The 21,523-nt window shown below is 36.1% G+C and overlaps 1 protein-coding gene across 1 annotated transcript in view; it reads left to right on the plus strand.

Annotated features, from left to right (window-relative positions):
- The window catches only part of LOC106666680 (brain-specific homeobox protein homolog), a 77,239-nt gene that overhangs the window by 27,051 nt on the left and 28,665 nt on the right, over positions 1 to 21,523 (plus strand). The window contains exon 2 of the mRNA XM_014394037.2: positions 18,762 to 18,900. Within this exon, the coding sequence (XP_014249523.1) occupies positions 18,762 to 18,900 (139 nt within the window). The remainder of the gene's footprint in view (positions 1 to 18,761; positions 18,901 to 21,523) is intronic.

The raw sequence follows: 21,523 nt of genomic DNA on the forward strand, positions 1-21,523 counted from the left end.
TATGCAGAGAAAGGTTGCTCGATGTGTCCGACATAATAGAGGCGTATCATGCCTTGGCTCCATACAGAGAGAGTGTAGGCATGCCGCCGGACTTAAGAAGAGTTCACGAACACGGTAGCGAACTTCAGAGTCCCCTGTTCCGCTTTTTAGGGGAAATTGGGGTTTTTTATTGTATATAGTATGTCTTATGTGTTGTGTGTCTATATGTTTTGTCTGAGTGCATGTATTTATTAGCGTGAATGGCGAGGGGTGAGGGTGAAATATAACATCATCATCACCTCTCGAACGATGAGAGCGTAAGAGTGTGTGTTCGGGGTCGATGGCGGAATATTTATAAAAGTACTCCATCGACCCCAATCTAGATTAGTTTAATATAGGGTCAGTGGAGGAATATCAAGTACTCCACCGACCAAACGGAATGAGTGTACTGTATGGATGTATTTATGTGTATGAATGTAGTGTTTGAAAGGGTAAATAGAATAGAGACATAGTTTGGGGCTGAAATGACCTAGATGTCGGAAGACCCAATCAAAAAAAAAAAAAAATCGACCCCCCCCCTCTAAGCAAATTTATGACCATATGGATGCCTGAGTTACACCCTGTTTTCTTTATTTCGGGGCGATCTATGTGTTCTTGAGAGTCGAGTGCGCATTGGAGGTATACAAAATCAAGATATTAGGGGTATTCACGATCTTTGGTGTTAACCCTGTTAACTCTGTTAGGTCCTGTTAGATCAAGAAAAATGATGACGTAGACTTGTAAGAATCGGGTAGTTAACATTGCTCGAACTAAAAGGCCAGGGCCAATGTTAGATGTTAGGTCGAAAATGTAGTCACATTTGTGTGATGGTTAGTGACCGTTAATCGATAATTATTCAGAAATCTGAACCAGATCGCATCTCACGATTTCTGAATAATTGTAGTCACATTGCTAGCCGTTAGGGCGTAGGTAATCAACATGGCAGCCATGAATATAACAGCTGTTTTTTGTTTATATGTATTTTTATTCTTAAATACGCATTAATTAAGTCGACCAATACATTTCTTTTGTTAATTTTTGACCGGTTCTTGTACTCTCATTCATAATAGATACATCCCCTAAACGATAAAGTTTTAGTTTTGCTTCTACCAATCGCCACGCGCAGCATTGCGGAAAAATTAACGTTTAACATGCTAAGAAAAGAAAAGGGCGTTCACGATTTTACAGGGCATTTCTCTATTCGACTTAACATCTAGCAAACATCGTGAATACTCCTACTATTGTAGAAACTTGAACGTTTTAGCGCAGTAGTGTCAACAAGGGAATTTAGAAGTTAAACTCTCTAAAAATAAAATAGTTATTTTTTGCAATCCCGCTAAAATAGCTGCTTCTGACAAAAGGTTTTATAAGGGAGAAAAAGTTGAGGTTTTGATTGACTTCTGCTAATTCATCGTCTTTTTTTATGTCCCATTTAGAATATAATATATTTAACAGGAGTATAAACTTATACTAGACCTCGTGGACTCTAAAATAATTCTTTACAGAAAGGTTTCTAAGGTAGGTTTCAGTATTATGCATTTCAAAGGTAAAATCCTGAGGAATTCTTTTCCATTCATCTAGAACAGCCTTTTCTAACTGTTCTAGGATGTTAGGACCTCGGTTTCGCGGTCGAACTCGTCGATTATGTTGGTCCCAAATGTGTTCGATTGGGTTCAAATCTGGAATTCAAGTACTCAATTCCAACCTCATCCGAATGCGTGCTGATTGGGCCTGGCATTAACCTGCAGTTGCAAGAAATCTCACCTATTATGGGGACAAATGGCACTACATGTCCTCCGATTATGTCTTGTAAGAACTTCTGTGAAGTTAGAGATCTACCTCGCACAACATTACTGGCCCACCGTGGAATGCCACCTGATGATATGTAAAGAGAATTCGTCCAATGCCCAATGCATATAGATATCTTCCTCGCACAACAATCAATTCGGTGCGGGCGTGAATTGGAATGAAACCCGCTGCAGATTGATGAAAGCTACGCTAAAGTGGAAGCAGTGGTGGCGAGGAGCTGCAACAAGGAGGAGTACTTTCGGTTTTGCTGTGGAATGTCCTTATCATATGCAGACTAAATGAAAGCGAAATCTGTGCCCAAAGCTATGGGAATGATATTATCATACTAGTCCGGGAAAAGTTCCCTTCAACATTAACAGAGTCACCCAAAGAGCACTTAACATGGAAGAGCATTGGAGTTCACAATGGGGCCTCAAACCAAACTCCTCAAAACCGACACTAATTTCATTTACCAGAAAAATAAACATAAAAATAGAGGGCCCATGTTTCTACAATGAGCTGTTACAATGTAAATACTTAGCAATAATATTTGACAAGAAATTAACCTGCATCCCGGATCAACCCATCAAAACTGAAAGTAAAATATCACTAATGACCACAAGAAGAATCCTAGATAAATCTTCAGGATTAAAACGGAAAATTGCCTGTCGCTGGTTCGAATCCAGCTCATGACATTAGCTTTTTCGTCCCAATTAAGACTTTAGATAAAAATTACAATTATTTTAAATAATATATTGTATCATTAATTATGTGTTGGATATGTAAACATTTAAATTTTTATTTTTAATATTTGTTTTCTATGTATCTAATTTATCTACAATTTATTGTACCTTTACCAACAGCTATTAAGATTTATAGTTATTAAAGTTAATTAGTTAATAAACTTAACTTAATAAAACTTAATAAAAACAAATAATAAAACTAATAAACTTAACTTAATAAAATTAGTTAAAGTTAATTAGTTAATTATATGTGTAATGAGCAATAGTAAATCCAGCAAATTTTTGAAGGATAGAACTCAACATTCAAGAGCATTTTCTCTTGGTAATTTATTTATGTTCATCAAGATTCGTCATCACTAGACCGCGGGTTTCATAAACTTTAAATATTGGCAACTTTTGGACCATGATTGGCCTGGCAATCCAAGGAAAAAGGTTAATTTTCAAAGCATTCTTAAAGGTTTAGCTAACGCGTACATTACAGTTTTGACAACTTTTGTAGCAGAGACGATATATATACGTTTTTTTTGGCAATAATTTTGCAATAATAAATCCGGCAATTCTACTAATGCAGTACCACACGTCAAGCTTATTCAGGCTTATTTTTGTTTTTAACTGTTTTATAAACAAGAAAATAAAATAACAAACGCAATGGTCCCTCCTCGGAGGATCTGAATCGTAGAAGAGACACCATCCTCGCCCGATTAAGAATAGGTCATACGACTTTGGCACAGGGACACGTCCATCTAGTTGGTATAAGCAAAACACCACGAACTTTATGCTCATTCATGCGTTCCACAAACGCAACTCTGGGCTCACAGGACAAACAAAAATTTCTCTGAAATGAAGTTAACACGATGTGAGGAAGTTGAAAAGGACTTTTCTTCATGTTTCTCCACCACCCCACCCGCATGACAAGGGTAGAGCACCACGCCCCCCATTCCAAGAGGGTTCGGAATCGTGGAAGGTGCCGAGGGGATCTCAGGGGGAAAAAGGGATTCCGCCATCGATTTTCTGTTCCGAATATTGTAAGGAGGAATCTACGAATACTTTACGTCAATTTCGAGAGAAACGCCGTTTAATAATAAACGAGTTTTTTTTATACCATTTCAACCTTGTCTTACACTTTCTTTTCATATTTTTCATCGCCCCGGTGAATTAACTACTGATGCGTGCCAACAAAATCAATAAATAACCACACCATATCATATAATTATTAAACAGATCTTTATGAAATTTTGCTAACTCGTGTATTTTTACCTCTCTTAAACTCCCACACTTTAACTAAATATGAATGTGTTGTGAACTACATGGTGATGGACCTGCTTCTTGATCATCTCCGACCATTGGTGGTCTACTTATTTTCACTGGTTTTGTCGACCAGACAAATCATAGTATTTCAAAACGACCGATGGTTCCCAGAATTTTCACAGTCATCAGCAAGTATTTAGCGGACCTGATCTGTGAAACTAAAACTTGATTGGTTAGAAAATTTTGATTGTAACGGGCATGTAACTGTAAACATTTTTATTTTGGCTTCTATTATTATTATAAAATGTTTAAAAATTAACAAGGGAAATCAGCCGAAATTATTATCGATAAAGATAGTCATGATTTTAGGAAGAAAAAGATGTTAGACACTGTGACTTTCTCCATCTAACTTTATTTAATCTTTCTATTCCAAATCGTTCAGGAGTCACGATAGTTCTGGGGGAGGCAAGAAAAAACTGAAAAAGAAACAATAGGATGAAATTTGTAGAAAAGTTGAATTAGCTTTAAAACCAAAAAGGGATGCGCAAGTCTAAAAAGTGTCCTAGTATAGTGGGTAATTCTAAAATTATATTGACAATGAGATGGAATATGAATTTTGAGCAGGGTAGAAAATATCTTAGCAAAAACAATGCCAAACAATTGAGCTCTGTGCGTAGTAATTAATCAGAAAAATACCATACCAGCAAGGGTAGACCTTCTTAATGTCTTTTTAAACAACAAGCTTTATATTTCTATTATCATTTTCAATGCTTTTAACAGTTAGATAAACCGCTGTGAGATGTTTTGGTATGCGAGGTCATGGACTTGTAGGTTGATCATCTTGGGCTTCCTCTCGTTTTGGCTCTGTCTAATGAACGCTGTTAGATAATTTGGTAAACATTTGGATGTAGATACCGTGCAAGACAAATCAGAGAAGCTGGCAAAATGGACAAACACTTCTGAATTACCAAACCAGCCAGAATAGCCAGACCATGATGATTGAAGTCGATCAAACTAAAACTTTGTAATAACAAAATTTACCTGATAATCAATTGGCACCTAGAACGTCTACTATCATCCTGGTCTTGCTATCCACTTGGATTTATCTTTTGGATGCATTTCTTGGTTGTGGTTTGGGTGGAAGTCAGTGTTGTCTTCTTTATAAGTAGTTATAGGCAGACCAATCTCAAAAGATCGCAAAATAACAAAACACCATTAGATGGCCAAACAAGAATGATAGATTGAACTTGCGTACTACCTTCTGAGTTATTGTTTTGTTGGATGAACTGTTGACGGACATTCTAAAGACCTGCGAGGTGTTCATCTTTTAAGTCCATCCTGGTCTTGCTATTCTCTTAGTTTTGTCTTTTGGATGAATTTCTTGGCGGTGATTTGGACAGTCGTTCGTCTGTGTGTTATTTTGTCAGTCATGTCCCTTTACAAGTTCTTTACGTGATAAGGTCTACCAGAGAAATGGTGCGAAACCCTTGTGAGATATTATTGAGGTTGATATTCTTGAACCTGCAGTTTGATCGCTTCCGATCATCCTGTTTTTGTCTGTTAGTAGCATTTCTTGATAGGGATTTGGACGCAAATCTTTAGTTGTTGGTATATATTTTATTGTGTCAGCCGTGTCTTCTTTCTAAGTTGTTATATTGGACATATCTACCAGATACATTGGTAAAATGAGGCAAAACTGTTGGGAAATGTTCTTCAGGTCTACTAGGTTGTGAACGTGCTGTTTATTCGACACGGATTGTCCTGGTCAGGCTACCTTCACGCATTTCTTTGTGACGTTTTGGACGATGTTTACTGGTTGGTCTATGTATCATTTTGTCATTCGTGTCCTCTTTATAATTTATTAAATTAACGGATAAACATGAAAAGTTGGCATTGTGACAAACATGTCTGAATTACCAGTCCAGGGTGACAGAAGAGGATCAAACTGAAGATTCATTAGTTATAAAAAAGGACCTCCTTTTAAACATGAAGACGACATTTTTTTAACAGGTGGATTAAATTAAAACCATCCTGCTTTCGTTATCGTCATGTTTCTGTTAGCCAGGCACATTTAAGCATTTCACAGTCTCTAATTTCTTGGTTTTTGTTTTGTTAGTGACTCGCCCCTTTACACATTGCTAGTTTCCTTAAATTAGAAATCACTGTTCATTCATATTTGGCAGGTTATTGATATACTCAATATTCCATCAGTAACCCGTCCTCACTCATACTAATACATACCCCTATCCTAACTTCTAATTTGTGGTGGACGGTCATGGCATATTCCGATGGCGCCCGACATCATTCATACACACCTACACTACTATGAACATACACTCCATTTTCGCTAATAATTACATGCACCTAAATAAATACATTCGTCCACTACAAACAATGGGGATGACCCCGTGGTATTTTAAATTACATCAGTGGCGGCCTCCATTTCATTCACTCCTCACTAAAAATTCGGACCGTCGAGGGTACTTAACATTCCGTCTAGCGGTCCTTTTTTTCCCTTTCCATCACCCCGCCATACCGGCTGACAAACGCTTTAAGTTAATCGAATTTATAAATCTAAGGGACTTCAAATAAATGGGATAAAATTACCTCCCAACGATCTATCCTTCAGGCGAGACCGCTGGTCAGTTTTCGAGGGAACAATATTTTCATTTTAAAACCTAAAACAAACGGTCTTCCCTTGCTAGTTTCCCCTTGCACACTTTTCGTGATTTTCTTTTCTTTATAGTTATATTATCTAAAATTTTCTAACGAAGAAGGGTAAAAAAGCCCGGAACCCTAAACCTAAACCTAGTTTAATTAGGCAATAAATAAATAACGGTAGTAAAACTCTAACAATAACAACAATATTTAAGACTTAGTATGCAGAAACATAGGGACTTGTTCATTTAAGCGTAGTTGAGGCAAAGTGCTGCAAATGATTTGGTATCACAGACTAGTTTATGGAGATTAGGCGGCCATTCGGCTGAGGTGATGGTCTTTTGCAAACGTTGTCTTTCTGCATTTCTGCAATTTGGTACAGCAGAAGAGTTTATGTTCGGCGTCTTCTTCAGCGCTGCAAATGGAGCATAAAGGGCTGTCTCTTTTCTTAAATTTATGGAGTTATCTTACGACGTTTCCATGTCTTGATAGCATTTGGGTGGTCCAGTAGTCGGGGTGTAGCCATTTTGCTTTTTGTCTCCTTTCAACGCTGGGGAAAAATTTGAATGTCAGCCGACCCTTATCGCTGTTTGTCTATCTTTCTTGCCATGATGCCCTGAATGATCCGTCGAGCAGTCCGTTCTCATTCACGATATTCATTCCTACATCCGCTCCAATAAATATATGGATACAAAATCAAGATATGTGTTCTTTGCTTTCAGATAAATAAATAATTTCTCTATGTAGTCACTGTTATGTTTCAGGATTGCTCTCTGGTTGGAGGGTAGTGTTGCTTAAACCTTTCTCAGTACCCTCTTAGCATGACGCATTCCTCTAATAGGTGTCTCACTGTCACCAGACCTCCGCACAGTGGGCAGCGTTTGCATCTTCCTACCACCAGGAGATAGATGGCTGTGCGCGAGACGGGTCTGACCTATGTCTCACCTTGTCAGTATTATTGTATCTCTTTTCCCCACGTTCTTCACGGGCTATGGTCTCATCATTTTTTTGTATATTTTCAATTGCTCATTCGAGCACGTTCGAGTGGGCCTGCCATTTCCGATCAAATCCTCGTTTTCCTTTTCATATCCGCCGGCCAGATCGGGATATCCGGGACGTGTGGGCTAAAGGCGGCCCTCTTGGTTTCCCGATCTGCCCTTTTGTTGCCCCTTTGCCCGGTGTGGCCCGGGACCCAGACGAATATGACCTCGCGATCCCGATTTCTTATTTTGTATTAGTGGGTCCGAGGAAAACTTATTCTTTAAAGCTGAAATTTGGAACCGAGGTAGCCGAATAATGGTCAACGTGATAAAATCTCGTCTCTCGACCCCGCGGTCGTGGGTTCGATTTTCACAGTCCCCCCTGGCCCTTTTTTCACGCAACACTTCCCCCCCCCCAAAAAAAATATACATCGCATATGAGATATAACGTTCCGCTAAATGCAAAGTTCGTAAAGCCATTAAAAAATCTCATTCAACGCAACTGATGTGGCGGTTAATTAAGCTATGTAGATCCTGGCTGCGTTTGGGAGAGGGAGCTCCACGGAGCGGCGTTCCGCGGTGCAGCAGATCCTTCATTTGGATTTGTTCCGTCTGTAAAGATTTTGATTGAATCTGAATTTGAAATTTGAATGCTCCTCCCGTAAAGAGAGGAATTTCACTAGGGGAATTTCTTCCTTTTTCCTTAGCGCAATATCGTTCATAAGCAGGGAGCAGCCATGGTAAAAAGTAACAGGTACCTGCATTGTTAAACGCTTACTAAGTATTTACCATTATATTTCCCACCTTATGAGAATCATTGCTAGAAATGACATATTTAACATGAAAACGGAAAAATTGACCTGAATTGATGATGGCGTTGAGTGGTCAGGGCGTCCGACTCGTAATTGTTTAGCTAGCAGTTCTTGGTTCAAATCCCGGCATAGCTCTTGAAATTTTATTTGTTTAATTTGTTAAAAAATATTTTTTAAACTGGCCCCCATCCTCGTCACCCAACGGGCAGTTGAACGTTAAAAACTTTATCTGTTTGTTTGTATGTTTTATTTTAACGGTTAGATAAAATGTTGTGAAGTTGTGTTGAGGTCTGTGAGCTTTAGCATGCTTCGTGGATTTTTCAATAGAGAGCGAATTCAAAAGTATACATTACAAATTAAAGAATCCTGACAACATTAAGTATCCACAGCCTGAATGTCCATTTATGTTAAATTCTTTTCTATACATTCGCCCCAAACAGCTTAGCATGATTCCTCCTGCATTGAAAAGTCAATTAAGAAAAAATATTGCAATTATAATCAAATCTTGTCTCTTAAGGTAAGATAAGTCTGTTTTAACCTAAATTCATTTAATCAGTTAATTATTCAATTGATTCTTCTCCCTTTGTGTACCTATAAACTAATGCATTTTTGTAATTTTTCATTTTATATAACAATTTATTACATATTTAAAGACTTAATTTATAGTGAACTCTCTCAACCATCCCCTTCAATAAAAAGTTTTCTAAGATTTTGATGGTAGCCCTTAAACAGATACTTCTCTTGGGTACCTATGCTCTCAATTTTAATTTGTATTAAGGCAAGTTTTTCATTTTTTAATGTAAGTACGTTATATAATTATCTTATTTATCTTATTGGTTGTAATTAAATAGAAATAAAAATGACAGAAAACATGTTTTAGAATATTGTTGATATCTTTGAGTAATTAAAATTGTAGCTTGATCATCTCTAGTCATTTTTAGTAGTTGGACTCGGCCTTATTTTTTTCGGCCGTGTCCTGTTTTTCCATTATACTTAATTCTTGGGTGAATGTAGTTTTTTGTTCTTGTTTGAAGCCTTGCTAAGGTATTCGTTTTTCGTCCTGTCCCTAAACGAATAAAGTTTATTTTGTATTAAGATTAGAATCATTTACAAACTTAGCATGGCTTTGTAAAACGGTCAAATGGTAAAACGGCACTGTTTTCTTGCTTGAAGGTTGAGGCGTAAACAATTTAAGCAATTACTGCTTAACTCCGTATACGTTAGGGTGTCGTATTTAGGGTAAATTTGGGTCGGAATGGAGCATGATGAGTTCGATGATTAGATGATTACAATAGGGCTAATTCGGCATAGAGGGATTGCTAATACGCCCGATTTAAGCGGATCGGGAGCAGACGGCGGCCGATAATTTGAAACTAGAGCACCTAATTGCTCTATCAATAGACTGGTCGTGGTTGTGTATTAAAATAATAACACTATTCACTTGTACTTTTCAAACGGGTGAATGTTACTGTACATATTACCCATAAGAAGGTTACAAACACATAATTCGTCATGCTAAATAATAGCAAAATAACATTGTGGTATGATTTTACAAGAATATTCAGGATCAAGATATGGTCTTGAAGAAGAAAGAAAATTAGTTACTACTGCCAAGCTTTCGACCTATTTTAGGGTCATCATCAGGGCCTATATTAAGTCCACATGTTTTTTTTTTTGTCCTTATGATCTATATGATCTATGCATATTAACTATGGTGAAGAATTCTTTTATGTGTGTTCATATTTGGGGGGGGGTTATCGTGAGAAAAGGGCCAGAGGCGACACGGTGGGAATCGAACCCACGACCGCGGCGTCTATGAGCCGAGAGTCTCTCACGCTAACCACTACCGCGGTCCCCCTTCCACATTACTAAAAACATATTTATTCAATTGATTTACCAATCAATATAACTATATAGAATTTACATAATAACCTTAAATATGTCTACACATTGGCATATTTATGTTTTTTACAGGCGATCTCAAATTTCCTTGAAGACCGATTCAGTCCCAACATTGCCAAAGACTGTAATAAGGTATAACCTTACCCCGGAGTCCTCCTCTCGTTATCAAAGACTCTTTTTAAAATTAATAAGCCCTTCATAAATTGAACTTAAGCCCATAGTATGTATCTGTTTGCATGATACAATTATTATTTTCCATTTTTGTATGTAGAACCTCTTTTATTCTTCTTCTGAGTAATGGAGACTCTTTGTCTATTATTTCAACATTCCAAAAGTCACATTTATAGCCTACTTGATATTCAATGTTTTGATAGTTCTGCGCCAGTTCTGAATTTATTGCCACAATCAGAAACGTGACAGTAAATTATATTTTTTTATTCTCTGTTTTGTTTGACCAATGTATCTGACTGGACATTCACACATTCACTACACGTGAACCTATATAGAACATTCGATAAATCCAAATTTTCTTTCTTATCCTTGAGTTTAGTATGTAAAGAGCTCATTTTATTTATGTATTTGTAACAACAATTGATGTCGGGTATGTATTTCTTTATCAAATATTTTAATTTGCTCGAAATCACTGGAACATATGTCGAAAGGATTGTTCATATTTCTATCGGTGTTGTTTCACCAATTATTAACTTCCTCGAATTAATATCCAACAACCTATTAACAAATGTCTTTGTAATTTCTTAATTTCTTTTAAAATTCGGAAATATCTATAACTTTACTCCAAAAGCATGTGCTGCTTAGTGGCAAAACTCTATGTATCAAATTATTAGCACAATTCAGTTTTTGACCAAAAGAGTGAGAAAAGAAATAATTGAAATATCTGTCAGAGCTGATTTCTTTTGTATAACCCAAGGCCTACAAGTACCTAAAACCCAATCAATCAAATCATTCAGGATATGGGTTTATGTATGTACGTCATATGTAAGTTATATGTAAGTACGTTGATGTCTTGTTTCTGATTTTTCCAAGGGATAATTTAGAAAATCTCCTGGACCTTATGAGAATATACAATTCACATATGAAGTAGAAAATAGTGGTTACACTCCCTATCTAACCGTGGAGGTGATCAGAAGTCTAGCGCGCACCTGTAAAAAACTTGAATACGTCAATGTGTAAACATATTTAAGATTGTTTTGTAAGTTCTATATAGTTATATAGATTGTTAAATCAATTGTACAAACATAGTTTTCATAATGTGAAATTAATATAGGTCTGTGATTTTGATGACCTTATAAATAAGTCGAAAGCTTGGCAGTAGCAACTAAATTTGCTTTCTTCTTCAGGACCATGCCTTGATCCAGAGTTCCCGTAAGTGATAAGTGGTCGATACTTGTATTACTGAAAACATTTAACAATGTTACAGTAAAAGTTCTCGTTTTGTCTTCTACCTTTATTATAAAAGAGTTCGTAATTAACACGGAAAATCGGACCGAGGAAGGTTCAGCCTTCCTCGTGTGTACCGACTCTCTGAGCGCTGTTTGAGCTCTGCGTAACGGATTCTCTGTGGACCCTCTCTTCGTGCTCTTGCTAGAAGGATATGCCGAATTGAAGCGCCTCGGAAAAACGGTGGTTGTTGTCTGGGTTCCTGGACACGTCGGCCTGGAGAGTAACGAACGCCGGAACATCTCACCCTCCCGGCCGGACCATCGCGATCAGGCCCTCTGACGCTAAACGAGCTGTAAACTAGATGATAAGGGATAAACGGCAACGTCAGTGGGCAGGATCATCCGAGAGGCTCCTTGAGTGTTAAGTGCACGACCTGCAGATGGCCCCCCCGAGGATCTGAGCGGTAAAGAAGGAATAGTTCTTACCAAATTAAGAATAGGTCATACTCGGTTGACACATGGGCACTTGCTGGTGGGCCAATCCCCCCGCAGGTGTCCAATATGCAGAGAAAGGTTGCTCGACGTGTCCCACATAGTCGAAGCGTGTCGTGCCTTGGCTCCCTATAGGGCGCGAGTAGGCATGCCGCCAGATTTAAAGAGGGTTCTCGGACACAGCAGCGAGTTTCAGGGTCCCCTATTCCGCTTTTTAATTGTATATAGAAGTTAAGTTATGTGTTTTGTGTTTCTGTGTCTTGTATGAGTGAATGTATTTATTGGTGTTAATGGGGAGGGGCTGATGGCCAAATAGCTTCCCCATCGCCTCTCAGGTTGTGTGTATGACTTGGGCCGATAGCAGAAATTTTATAAAATACCCCATCGACCCCAATTTAGATTAGTTTATTGTAGTGAACAGGTAGATGGAGGAATATCGATTACTCCATCTACTAAACAGTATTAGTGTGATCAATGTATGTTGGTGTGAATGTATTTATTGGTGTGAATGGGGTGGGGCTGATGGTGAAGTAGCATCTTCATCATCCCTCATGTTGCCTGCGTTGGGTCTACGACGGGAAACTTTTAAAGTACCCCAACGACCCCAAATTACAGTAATAGGGAACAGGTAGATGGAGGAATATCGAGTACTCCAACCACCAAACAGTATGAGTGCGATCAATGTAAATAGGTATGAATGTATTTATTGGTGTGATCGTGTGCGTGCGTGCGCGCGTGCGTGCGTGCGTGTGTGTGTGTGCGTGTGCGTGTGTGTGNTGTGTGTGTGTGTGTGTCGAAATGACCAAGTTGTTGGAACCCCCTGTCAAAAAAAAAAAATTTTGCTGAAACCAATAATAATAATAACTGAGATTTTGAGTAAGAAAAGGGTATTAGGCATGGTGACCCTTTATCTCTCACTTTATTTAATCTGTTGAATTTCCAAAACCTTCAGGACTCGCGATAATGCGGGGGTAAGTCAGAATGAACTGAAAAAGATACAGTGGGTCTAAAATTTGTTCAGTCTTAAAATAAACCTTCAAGCTTAATTTGAAAACAAGAAAGGAACTTAAAAAAGAGCCCTAGCATAGTAGTTAAATCTAAGATTTAACAAGGATTTTCAGCAGTGGTAAAAAGCTAGATATTTTCTTAGCAAAAACCTTCAGGTAACTAAGCTCTGTGTAGAGCAATTAAGCAGAAAATTAGCCATATAACCATACAAGCAAGAGTACGCAGACTTGACCAAACCAGTTTGAAGAACATCAAACTGAAGATTGATTGGTTATTAAAGAAATTAACTTTTTAAGTAATCATCATCACTTTTATTGGGTTGTCCGGAAAATAATGCAGGATTTTGGTATTAAACAAAAAAAAAGAAACTAGTTACTTTAAAGCAATGTTCTTTAATCAAAATAATTTCCCATACTCTCAATACATTTCTCCCAACGTGTTGGTAACTTATTAATTCCGTCTGAGTAGAATTCAGAATTTTTAGAATTGATAAAGTCAATAAATGCATTTTCCAGTTCCGTTTGATTTTTGAATATTATGTGTTGTAAGTAGTGGTCCAGGTGTCTAAAAAAATGGTAGTCAGTAGGCGAGAGGTCCGGAGAGTAGGGTGGGTGAGGCAAAGTTTCATAGCCAAGCTCCAATAATTTTTGTGACGTTACACGTGACACATGTGGTCGAGCGTTGTCATGCAACAAAATGGGCCCTTTCCGATTGACCAAAGAGGGCTTCATTACTGCCAATTTCTGATGCATGGTATTAATTTGGTTACAGTATGATTCAGCATTGATGGTTTCGCCAGGATTTAAGAAGCTGTAGTGTATTAAACCAAATGAAGCCCACCATACCGTAACCATTACCTTTTTTTGATGAGTTGGGGGCTTTGGAAAATGTATTGGAGCTTCTCCTTTGTCGAGCCACTGTCCAGAACGTCTAGTGTTATCGTAGAGAATCCACTTTTCGTCACATGTAACAATTCTGGCCAGAAATGGGTCATTTTTGTTTCGACAAAGAAGTGATGCACAAACATCAAAGCGCTGATTTTTTTGGCGATCGTTTAATGAGTGTGGAACCCAATTTTCGAGTTTTTTCACTTTTCCAATCGCCTTGAGGTGGTCAGCGACGGTCGTTTTACTGACTTTGAGTTGCTCTGCAAGTTCTCGAACAGTTGTTTTGGGGTTTTCTTCCACCACTGATCGCAGAACATCATCATTAAGAGAGGAAGGCCTTCCACGACCTTCTTCATCTTCAAGGCTGAAATCTCCCTCCCGAAATTTTTTAAACCACCTTTGCACAGTGCACTCATTAACACAACCCTCGCCCCAGACTTGGTTAATGTTTCTAGCCGTTTGGGCTCCGCTTCGGCCGAGTTTAAACTCGTAAAAGAAAATCGTACGAAATTCTCGCTTTGACATTATAAGGATGACTGAATTATTTCCAAGTAGCGGAATGCTACAGAGGTAAACAAACAATATCATTTGGAAGAGGATTAATAAGTGTTGACATTCATACAAATGAGTAATCCTGTAAACGTAAACAGAATATTTTATATAGATTTTTTTTAATGAAAACTTAAAATCCTGCATTATTTTCCGGACAACCCAATAATATAGGTTTTTAACAGTTGGATAAACTTATTGGAAACACTTCTTGGTGAAGATTTCAGTGGCTGGTCTGCAATTTCATTTTGTCAGCCGTCTCCCCTTTATGATTTGTTAACATGAACAGATACATCAAAATAACGCAAAACTATTGCGAAATGTTCTTCAGGACTGCTAGGTGGTGAATTTACAATTTGATCTTCTAAGAGCATTCTAGTTTTCCTCATCCCCTTAGTTTTGTCTGCAGATAAATCATCAGTGATTGGTCCGACTCCTGTTGCTGACTAATGGTGACCAGCGAGAAGACGATGCAACTTAAGACAGATTGGTTATGAAAACCTATGGCTAAAACAGCAATCTTTTTAACAGTTTGATGAACCGTGCTATTCTTGAGACCCGCGAGGTACAATTACTTTGTACTTAGCGTATAACTCCTCAGAATAATCATTGTGGATGGTTCTCCTTGTATGCCTTCAATGAGTTAATGGAGATTATGCAAACCAAACAAATCCAGGCAACAGCGTTCATGGATGATTTAGCCTTGGTCGTTAGCGGAAACAGTGTCAGAGAAATAAAAGAAAAAAGCGAGGAAGCATTGAATACAGTCCATAAGTGGTGTCAGGCACAAAAACTCCAAGTATCGGAAGAAAAAAAAAGTGCAGTTTCTAAAAGGGAAAGTAGCTACCTGAAACCACCCGAAAATAGTACTAAATGGAAAACAAATAAAGGTGGAAAAAAACATAGTTTACTTGGGGGTAACCATAAGTAATAGTTTTAACCCAAGTAGCCACATTGAAAGTATAAGGGTTAAAATGGTAGAAAAACAAAACTACCTCGCAAACTTGGCAAAGGCTACCTGGGGGATCAAATATGAAAGTACTGAAATAATATATAAAGTGTTAAACCTGTCAATCATCTGTTATGCAGCACCAGCATGGGCTGAAAAATTGAACAAAACCCAGGTTAATAAACTATTCTCTATACAAAGAAATGCACTAAAGTGGATGGCAAAAGCGTACCGAACAACTTCTACAGACGCCCTGCAAGTTATTGCTGGGCAAGTCCCAATAGACCTGGAACTACAAAAAAGAATAGACATTTATAAAATAAAAAAGATTATGACCAGTGATTACAAAGAGCAAATAGAACAAATACAAAATGATGTAATTACAAAATGGCAAGCAAGGTGGGATATAAGCTTGAAAGGAAGGACTACCTACAAATTCTTCCCAAGTATACTTAAAAGAATAAAAAACAGAACGTTTATCCACCCTAATTATGTCATTACGCAATTCCTTTCTGGACACGGAGAGTTCAATAAATATCTATACGAATACAAAATAAAAAATACAAATTTGTGTCGATGTGGAGAAATTGAAAGTGTTGAACACATAATAAAGGATTGTGAAATCTACAGTAATAAAAGAATGAATATGGAATTAGAAATGAGAACACATATAAATGAAGATAGTTTGCTTTCAGTAATGACAGAAAACAAACACAATTATAAGCAATTTGATAAATTTATAAAATATGTGTTTAGCATAAAAACTGAAAATAGATTACCAAATCTACACGAAGATATGTATAATTAGGTAATCTAAAAATTGCACTAAAAGAAAATATATTAGATGAGTCACTAATTCATGGATAAAATTTTTACAATGTATTTATTTATTACTGTATATATATATCACTAAATTATTTATTTATTTATATCGCACTAATCCAAAATTACACTAAAAATAAAATATATTAGATGTACACTATTTCAAGGAAAAAATTTATACAATGTGTTCATTTATTACAGTATGTGTGTATTTATTACTGTTATTTATTTTTTATTTATTTATTTATTTATTGGTTGTTTAATTGAATAATTTATTAAATTATTCTATAGGCATGTATATATATTATTATAAATATTTAATTGCAATCTATTAATGTAATGAAAATATATAAAACTAAGTTACAAATTCTGTGATATAAGTAATTAAATTGTTGCAGTATAACAAGTGTAACAGTAAAGTATGTGTGTGTATGCACTATTCTATGGATGATATTTTAAATTTTGTAAATGTAGGTAATCTAAAAATTGCACAAAAAGAAAATATATTAGATGTGGCAGTAATTCATGGATAAAATTTTTACAATGTATTTATTTATAACTGTATATATATATTTATCACTAAATTATTTATTTATTTATTTATATCGCACTAATCCAAAATTGCACTGAAAATAAAATATATTAGATGTACACTATTTCATAGATAAAATTTGTACAATATGTTCATCTATTACGGTATGTGTGTATTTATCACTAGATTATTTATTTATTGTTTATTTATTTATTTATTGGTTGTTTAATTGTATAATTTATTAATTTATTCTAGAGACAAGTATATATATTATTATAAATATTTAATTACAATCTATTATTAATGTAATGAAAATATATAAAATTAAGTTACAAATTCTGTGATATAAGTAATTAAATTGTGGCAGTATAATATGTGTAACTGTAAAGTATGTGTGTGTGTATACACTATTTTATAGATGATGTTTTAAATTTTATAAATGTATGATAATGTAAAGGTTAAAAATAGAGTTATAAAAAATAAAAAAATCTCTGTAAAAATCAGATCGCCGCCCAGTGGTCCATCCCGGTAACGCTACAAACGTAGCGGCTAAAGATCTGAAAAAGGGAACCTGTTGTGATGAAGAAAAAAAAATGCATATATAAATGCCGCTTATATATGCACAAGTATCTAATAAAAGAAAAAAAATAGAGCTTAAATGAATTATTTAAAAGAAACAATAAAAATTAAATCATAAAGAAAGTGACCTGTAAGAGGTTAATACCGTTAAAACAGCCCCAAGTCAAATAATAAAGAAAAAATCACAATAGGTTCTCCTTGTATGAGCTTATGAGTTTGCTCAGTCCCTCACTGACGTTGGTGAGAAGTCACATAGCTTATGAGTAAAACAAAAACCCTCGCCTTACACCCAGTAACGTGATTTAATACCTCTTTTATACCAAGTAACGAAATAAGTGTTGGATCAAAGTAAAGAATAAATGGCCCTTCAGGCCGAAGGGAGGTGATGACTTGACACAAGGGGATCTTTTTCTCTTACTTTACAAAAGGGCTCCAACTATCAAATGCGTTTAACTTAATTTTGTATTTTTTTATTATGATGGGTTAAATCAATTTGAATCCGATTATATGCGGGGAAAAGAACTTTGTGTATGTTAAAAAATATTTTAGGTGTAAACTTACCTGTTTTCCAGGATTCATAGAAAATTAGGAAAATAAAGAAGTTGATGTCCTTACTATACAAAGAGTTGAACCCCGTAGCATTACTAAAAACCTTTCATTGGATAGTATCACTCACTAAACAAGAGACATTTTTAGACAAAACATAATATGATTAATAAGCTGATTTGTGCAAAAATCAATGGACGTTTTTAAACAATTTCATAGACTGTTAGGTGATATTTATTAAAGCTATACAAACCTGCCTTAAAATAACTTAATCAAATAATTATAAATAATTTATTTATGGTAAAGATGGGTATCCTGACAACAAAATACATATTTGTATATCAATTACTTTTTTTCAACTGTTATTATTATTAAATTCACTAATTTCGTGGTCCGCTTGACCAATTAATATATTACAATTAATGAAGGTTTTTAGTGAGATAAAAAATTAATTGGTCAAGCGGACCACGAAATTAGTGAATTTAATGATTAAAAATGAAGTATACTTCACTGAAGCTCTCCGTGGCCATTTCATTTGTCGTCGAGAATCCAACCCGACTACACATTTGAAAAATGGCAAAAAGGAGGGAAAATTCAAAAGGTGCGGTTGAGATGGGAAGTTGGTGTCCGAGTGGATCGAGGTCACGATAGCTCAAGTGGTAGAGCAGCGGCGTATCAAGCCGAAGATCGTGGGTTCGAATCCCGCTCGTGCCATTGACTTTTTTATCTTAACTAAAAACCTTCATTAATTGTTATTATTATATTTTATTACAATATGTTTATCGCTTTGCCCAACGCAATTGATAGTGTAGTTTAATACAACGAGAAATAATTGTGTAAATTTCCAGGTAAGTGGTAGCGGCGGGGACCAAAGAGGAGACTGCTACCCACTCATTCCACCTGCGGCCATGGCGGCGGCTTTTTTAACATACCCGACGTCTTACATACACAAAACGCCATCGGAATCCTTTTTCCTCACAGGTCACGGTGAGTCTATTAAAAATCTATTTCAACTTTAACTATAAACAGCCTAACTTATTATGAAAACACCATGACATCTAGGAAGTGATGAACCTGTTGGCCTGAAAAGGTTAGTCTGGTAGTTGATGTACAAATCGAGCCCTTTTATAAATTTCTGAAATGGCTAGATTCACTACTGAATAAATAATCATACTTTAACGCTCATGCTAGCTACTTCATTGCCTGTCCAAGAAAAAGAAAAATAACTTCATGCCTGGACTATAAAGCTCGTTTGGATTCTATAAAATATGAGAGTATGATACACTAGAATACATTTTGTCCAAAGAAAGCTTTCATAATTCACAAACCAACTAAAATGACACAAGAAAGAGAAGACATACTAATTGACCATTGTGATACACCGATCTGAGCTAAGCTGAAAATATTAGTTATTTAAGTCCAGCGAGTACTTCGATGTTCAAGTGGCTCAACTGAGACCTCAAAGTTACTTATAGGATGTCAAATTTGGTATTCTTTGTATTCTCCCCTTTCCCACTTTTTCTTTTAATTCGTAATTTAGTGGTGATGTCCAGAAGTTCTTCATTAAACACGGACGCCAATTTATTTAAATGAACCAGTCTTTACCCTTTATATCTGTATATACTGTTCCAACCCTTTCTCGCTTTTTGATACGTTAGTGTAGGTGTATGGTCTCACCTTTTTAATCTTTAATTTTATAATCAATAGCTTCCAATTTAATAATCAATTTTATCAAAGCAGAATACCTCGTCTCAACCTATTTGTATCTCTAATGCTAAAAAAAAAACTAATAACGAAAGCTATATAAAATTCAAGACAATATTTCTTCTTTGTCGTCTGTTAATTTTCCATTACGTTCAATCATGAAAATACAGTTGTATGTAAAAATAAAATATTAAATACGTATAAAAAGTGATCATAAAAAAGCGTAATGCCCTCGTTCACTTATTGTATTGTTTAAATTTTTTTTAAGTTTAGTTTTTTAGTAAAGCCACGGTTTTTATTATATGTTTTAAAAAATGATAAAACTAATTCTCTGTAAAAAAAGGTTCCTTTCATTCAAGAAGGTGCGTTATTTTATTATTAATTACATTATATTGCATTCTCCCAAAAGATTTCATTTACTATTGTTGTAATTTTTAATACACAATTATTACACGTCTCATTGCAAACATCTGTGGATTCATTACGCGCTTGAGGAGAGAAAAAAGGTAAGAAAATAACAAGACAAGCATGTCTGTGATGCAGACTCATTTATATTCTTCGTGAGCTGTGGTTCCAAGAGGGAAATCAAATTTGACATTAGTAAGTTGATGCGCTTGACATTCTACGCCTAATACGCTCCTACGTCCTGGTATCCAATCAAGGGTAATCCTAATGTTGTTCTTCATATTTTGACAAGACCTTGATGCAAACCAAACAGCTCTGGACTTTATTATCTATGAGGTGGTTGGCTGTCCAAGTAGATTATATTCTACTCTTTCGTTGGTAATATTCAGCCTTTTGATCTCCTTGGCACATTGTTCAATAATTGCTCCAACTGGAAGTGGTGTGTATTACACAAGGCTTAGATTAATTGGAATATTCGGTTAATTTTAGATAAACGCTAGGATAGTGCTTCAGCCTGTGTATTGGTGATACTATGAACTTGGTACGACTTTTCTTGAGCCACTCCATATGGTTCGCTAACTGTACAAGTACTCTTGGGAGAAGAATCGCTTCTGTGAAATTGAGTTATTTGTCATTTCACTTAGTTATGGATTTGCACAAGTATTCGGATTCGTTGTTTCTGTGTAAACTGTCAAAGCACTACCTAACTGAATCAGTAGTCATGCTACAATGTCATAGGTGAAATGGAAAAGAGGGAGAATGTATGAAGGCATTAGAAGTTAAGAAATTATTCCGATAACCCAACAAAACGACAGAACCAAGAGTATTATATTCTATGTTTAAATCGATAATAATCAATATTGTTGGTTCGTCATTTCCGACCATCCTAGTGTGCTTATTCTCGCTGTTTTCATCAGTCAAACAGCCTATGCCAACTTTGGGGTTCATTACACCGCACAACTCAAGAGAAATTTAATAAAATCAAAACCATCGAAGCATAATGACTCGAGTGAAAGAGTTGCGACAGTACAGTTCAAATAATGGTGTCAGGCATCTAGTCCGAAATTTCCAAATTCAAAAAGCTAAAAGGGAAACTTAAGGGTTTGAGACGGAAGCAGCCCATTATATTCTGTTAAACGTATCGTGTTTCAGCCCTCTCGGTCGGGTCGGCCGCTTTGTTTCCCCGTAGTGTCATTAGAACATGTCATCCCACTGCTTGAGATGGGAGAAAATTCCTTTTGAAGCCGTTTTAACGTCAATCACCTCCGACCCCTTAAGCTTATTGCCTGTATTGTTTGTTAATTACAATAATAGTTTATATATAATCTATCGTTTCAAAGAGGGCGACGTTTTTCCCTCCGAATACTCGGTTAGTTAATTTCTTAAACAAAGAGCGTTTATTTGTGATTACGCCGGTTAACGTAAAAAATTGAACTCTTGCTAGTGGAATATACACAATATCTTTGACTAGTTTAAATCCTTTAAAGTCTATAAAGCTTTT

Source organism: Cimex lectularius, unplaced genomic scaffold (genome assembly GCF_000648675.2).
Source record: "Cimex lectularius strain Harlan isolate CLEC.00 unplaced genomic scaffold, Clec_2.1 scaffold173, whole genome shotgun sequence".
Classification (NCBI taxonomy): Eukaryota; Metazoa; Arthropoda; class Insecta; order Hemiptera; family Cimicidae; genus Cimex; species Cimex lectularius.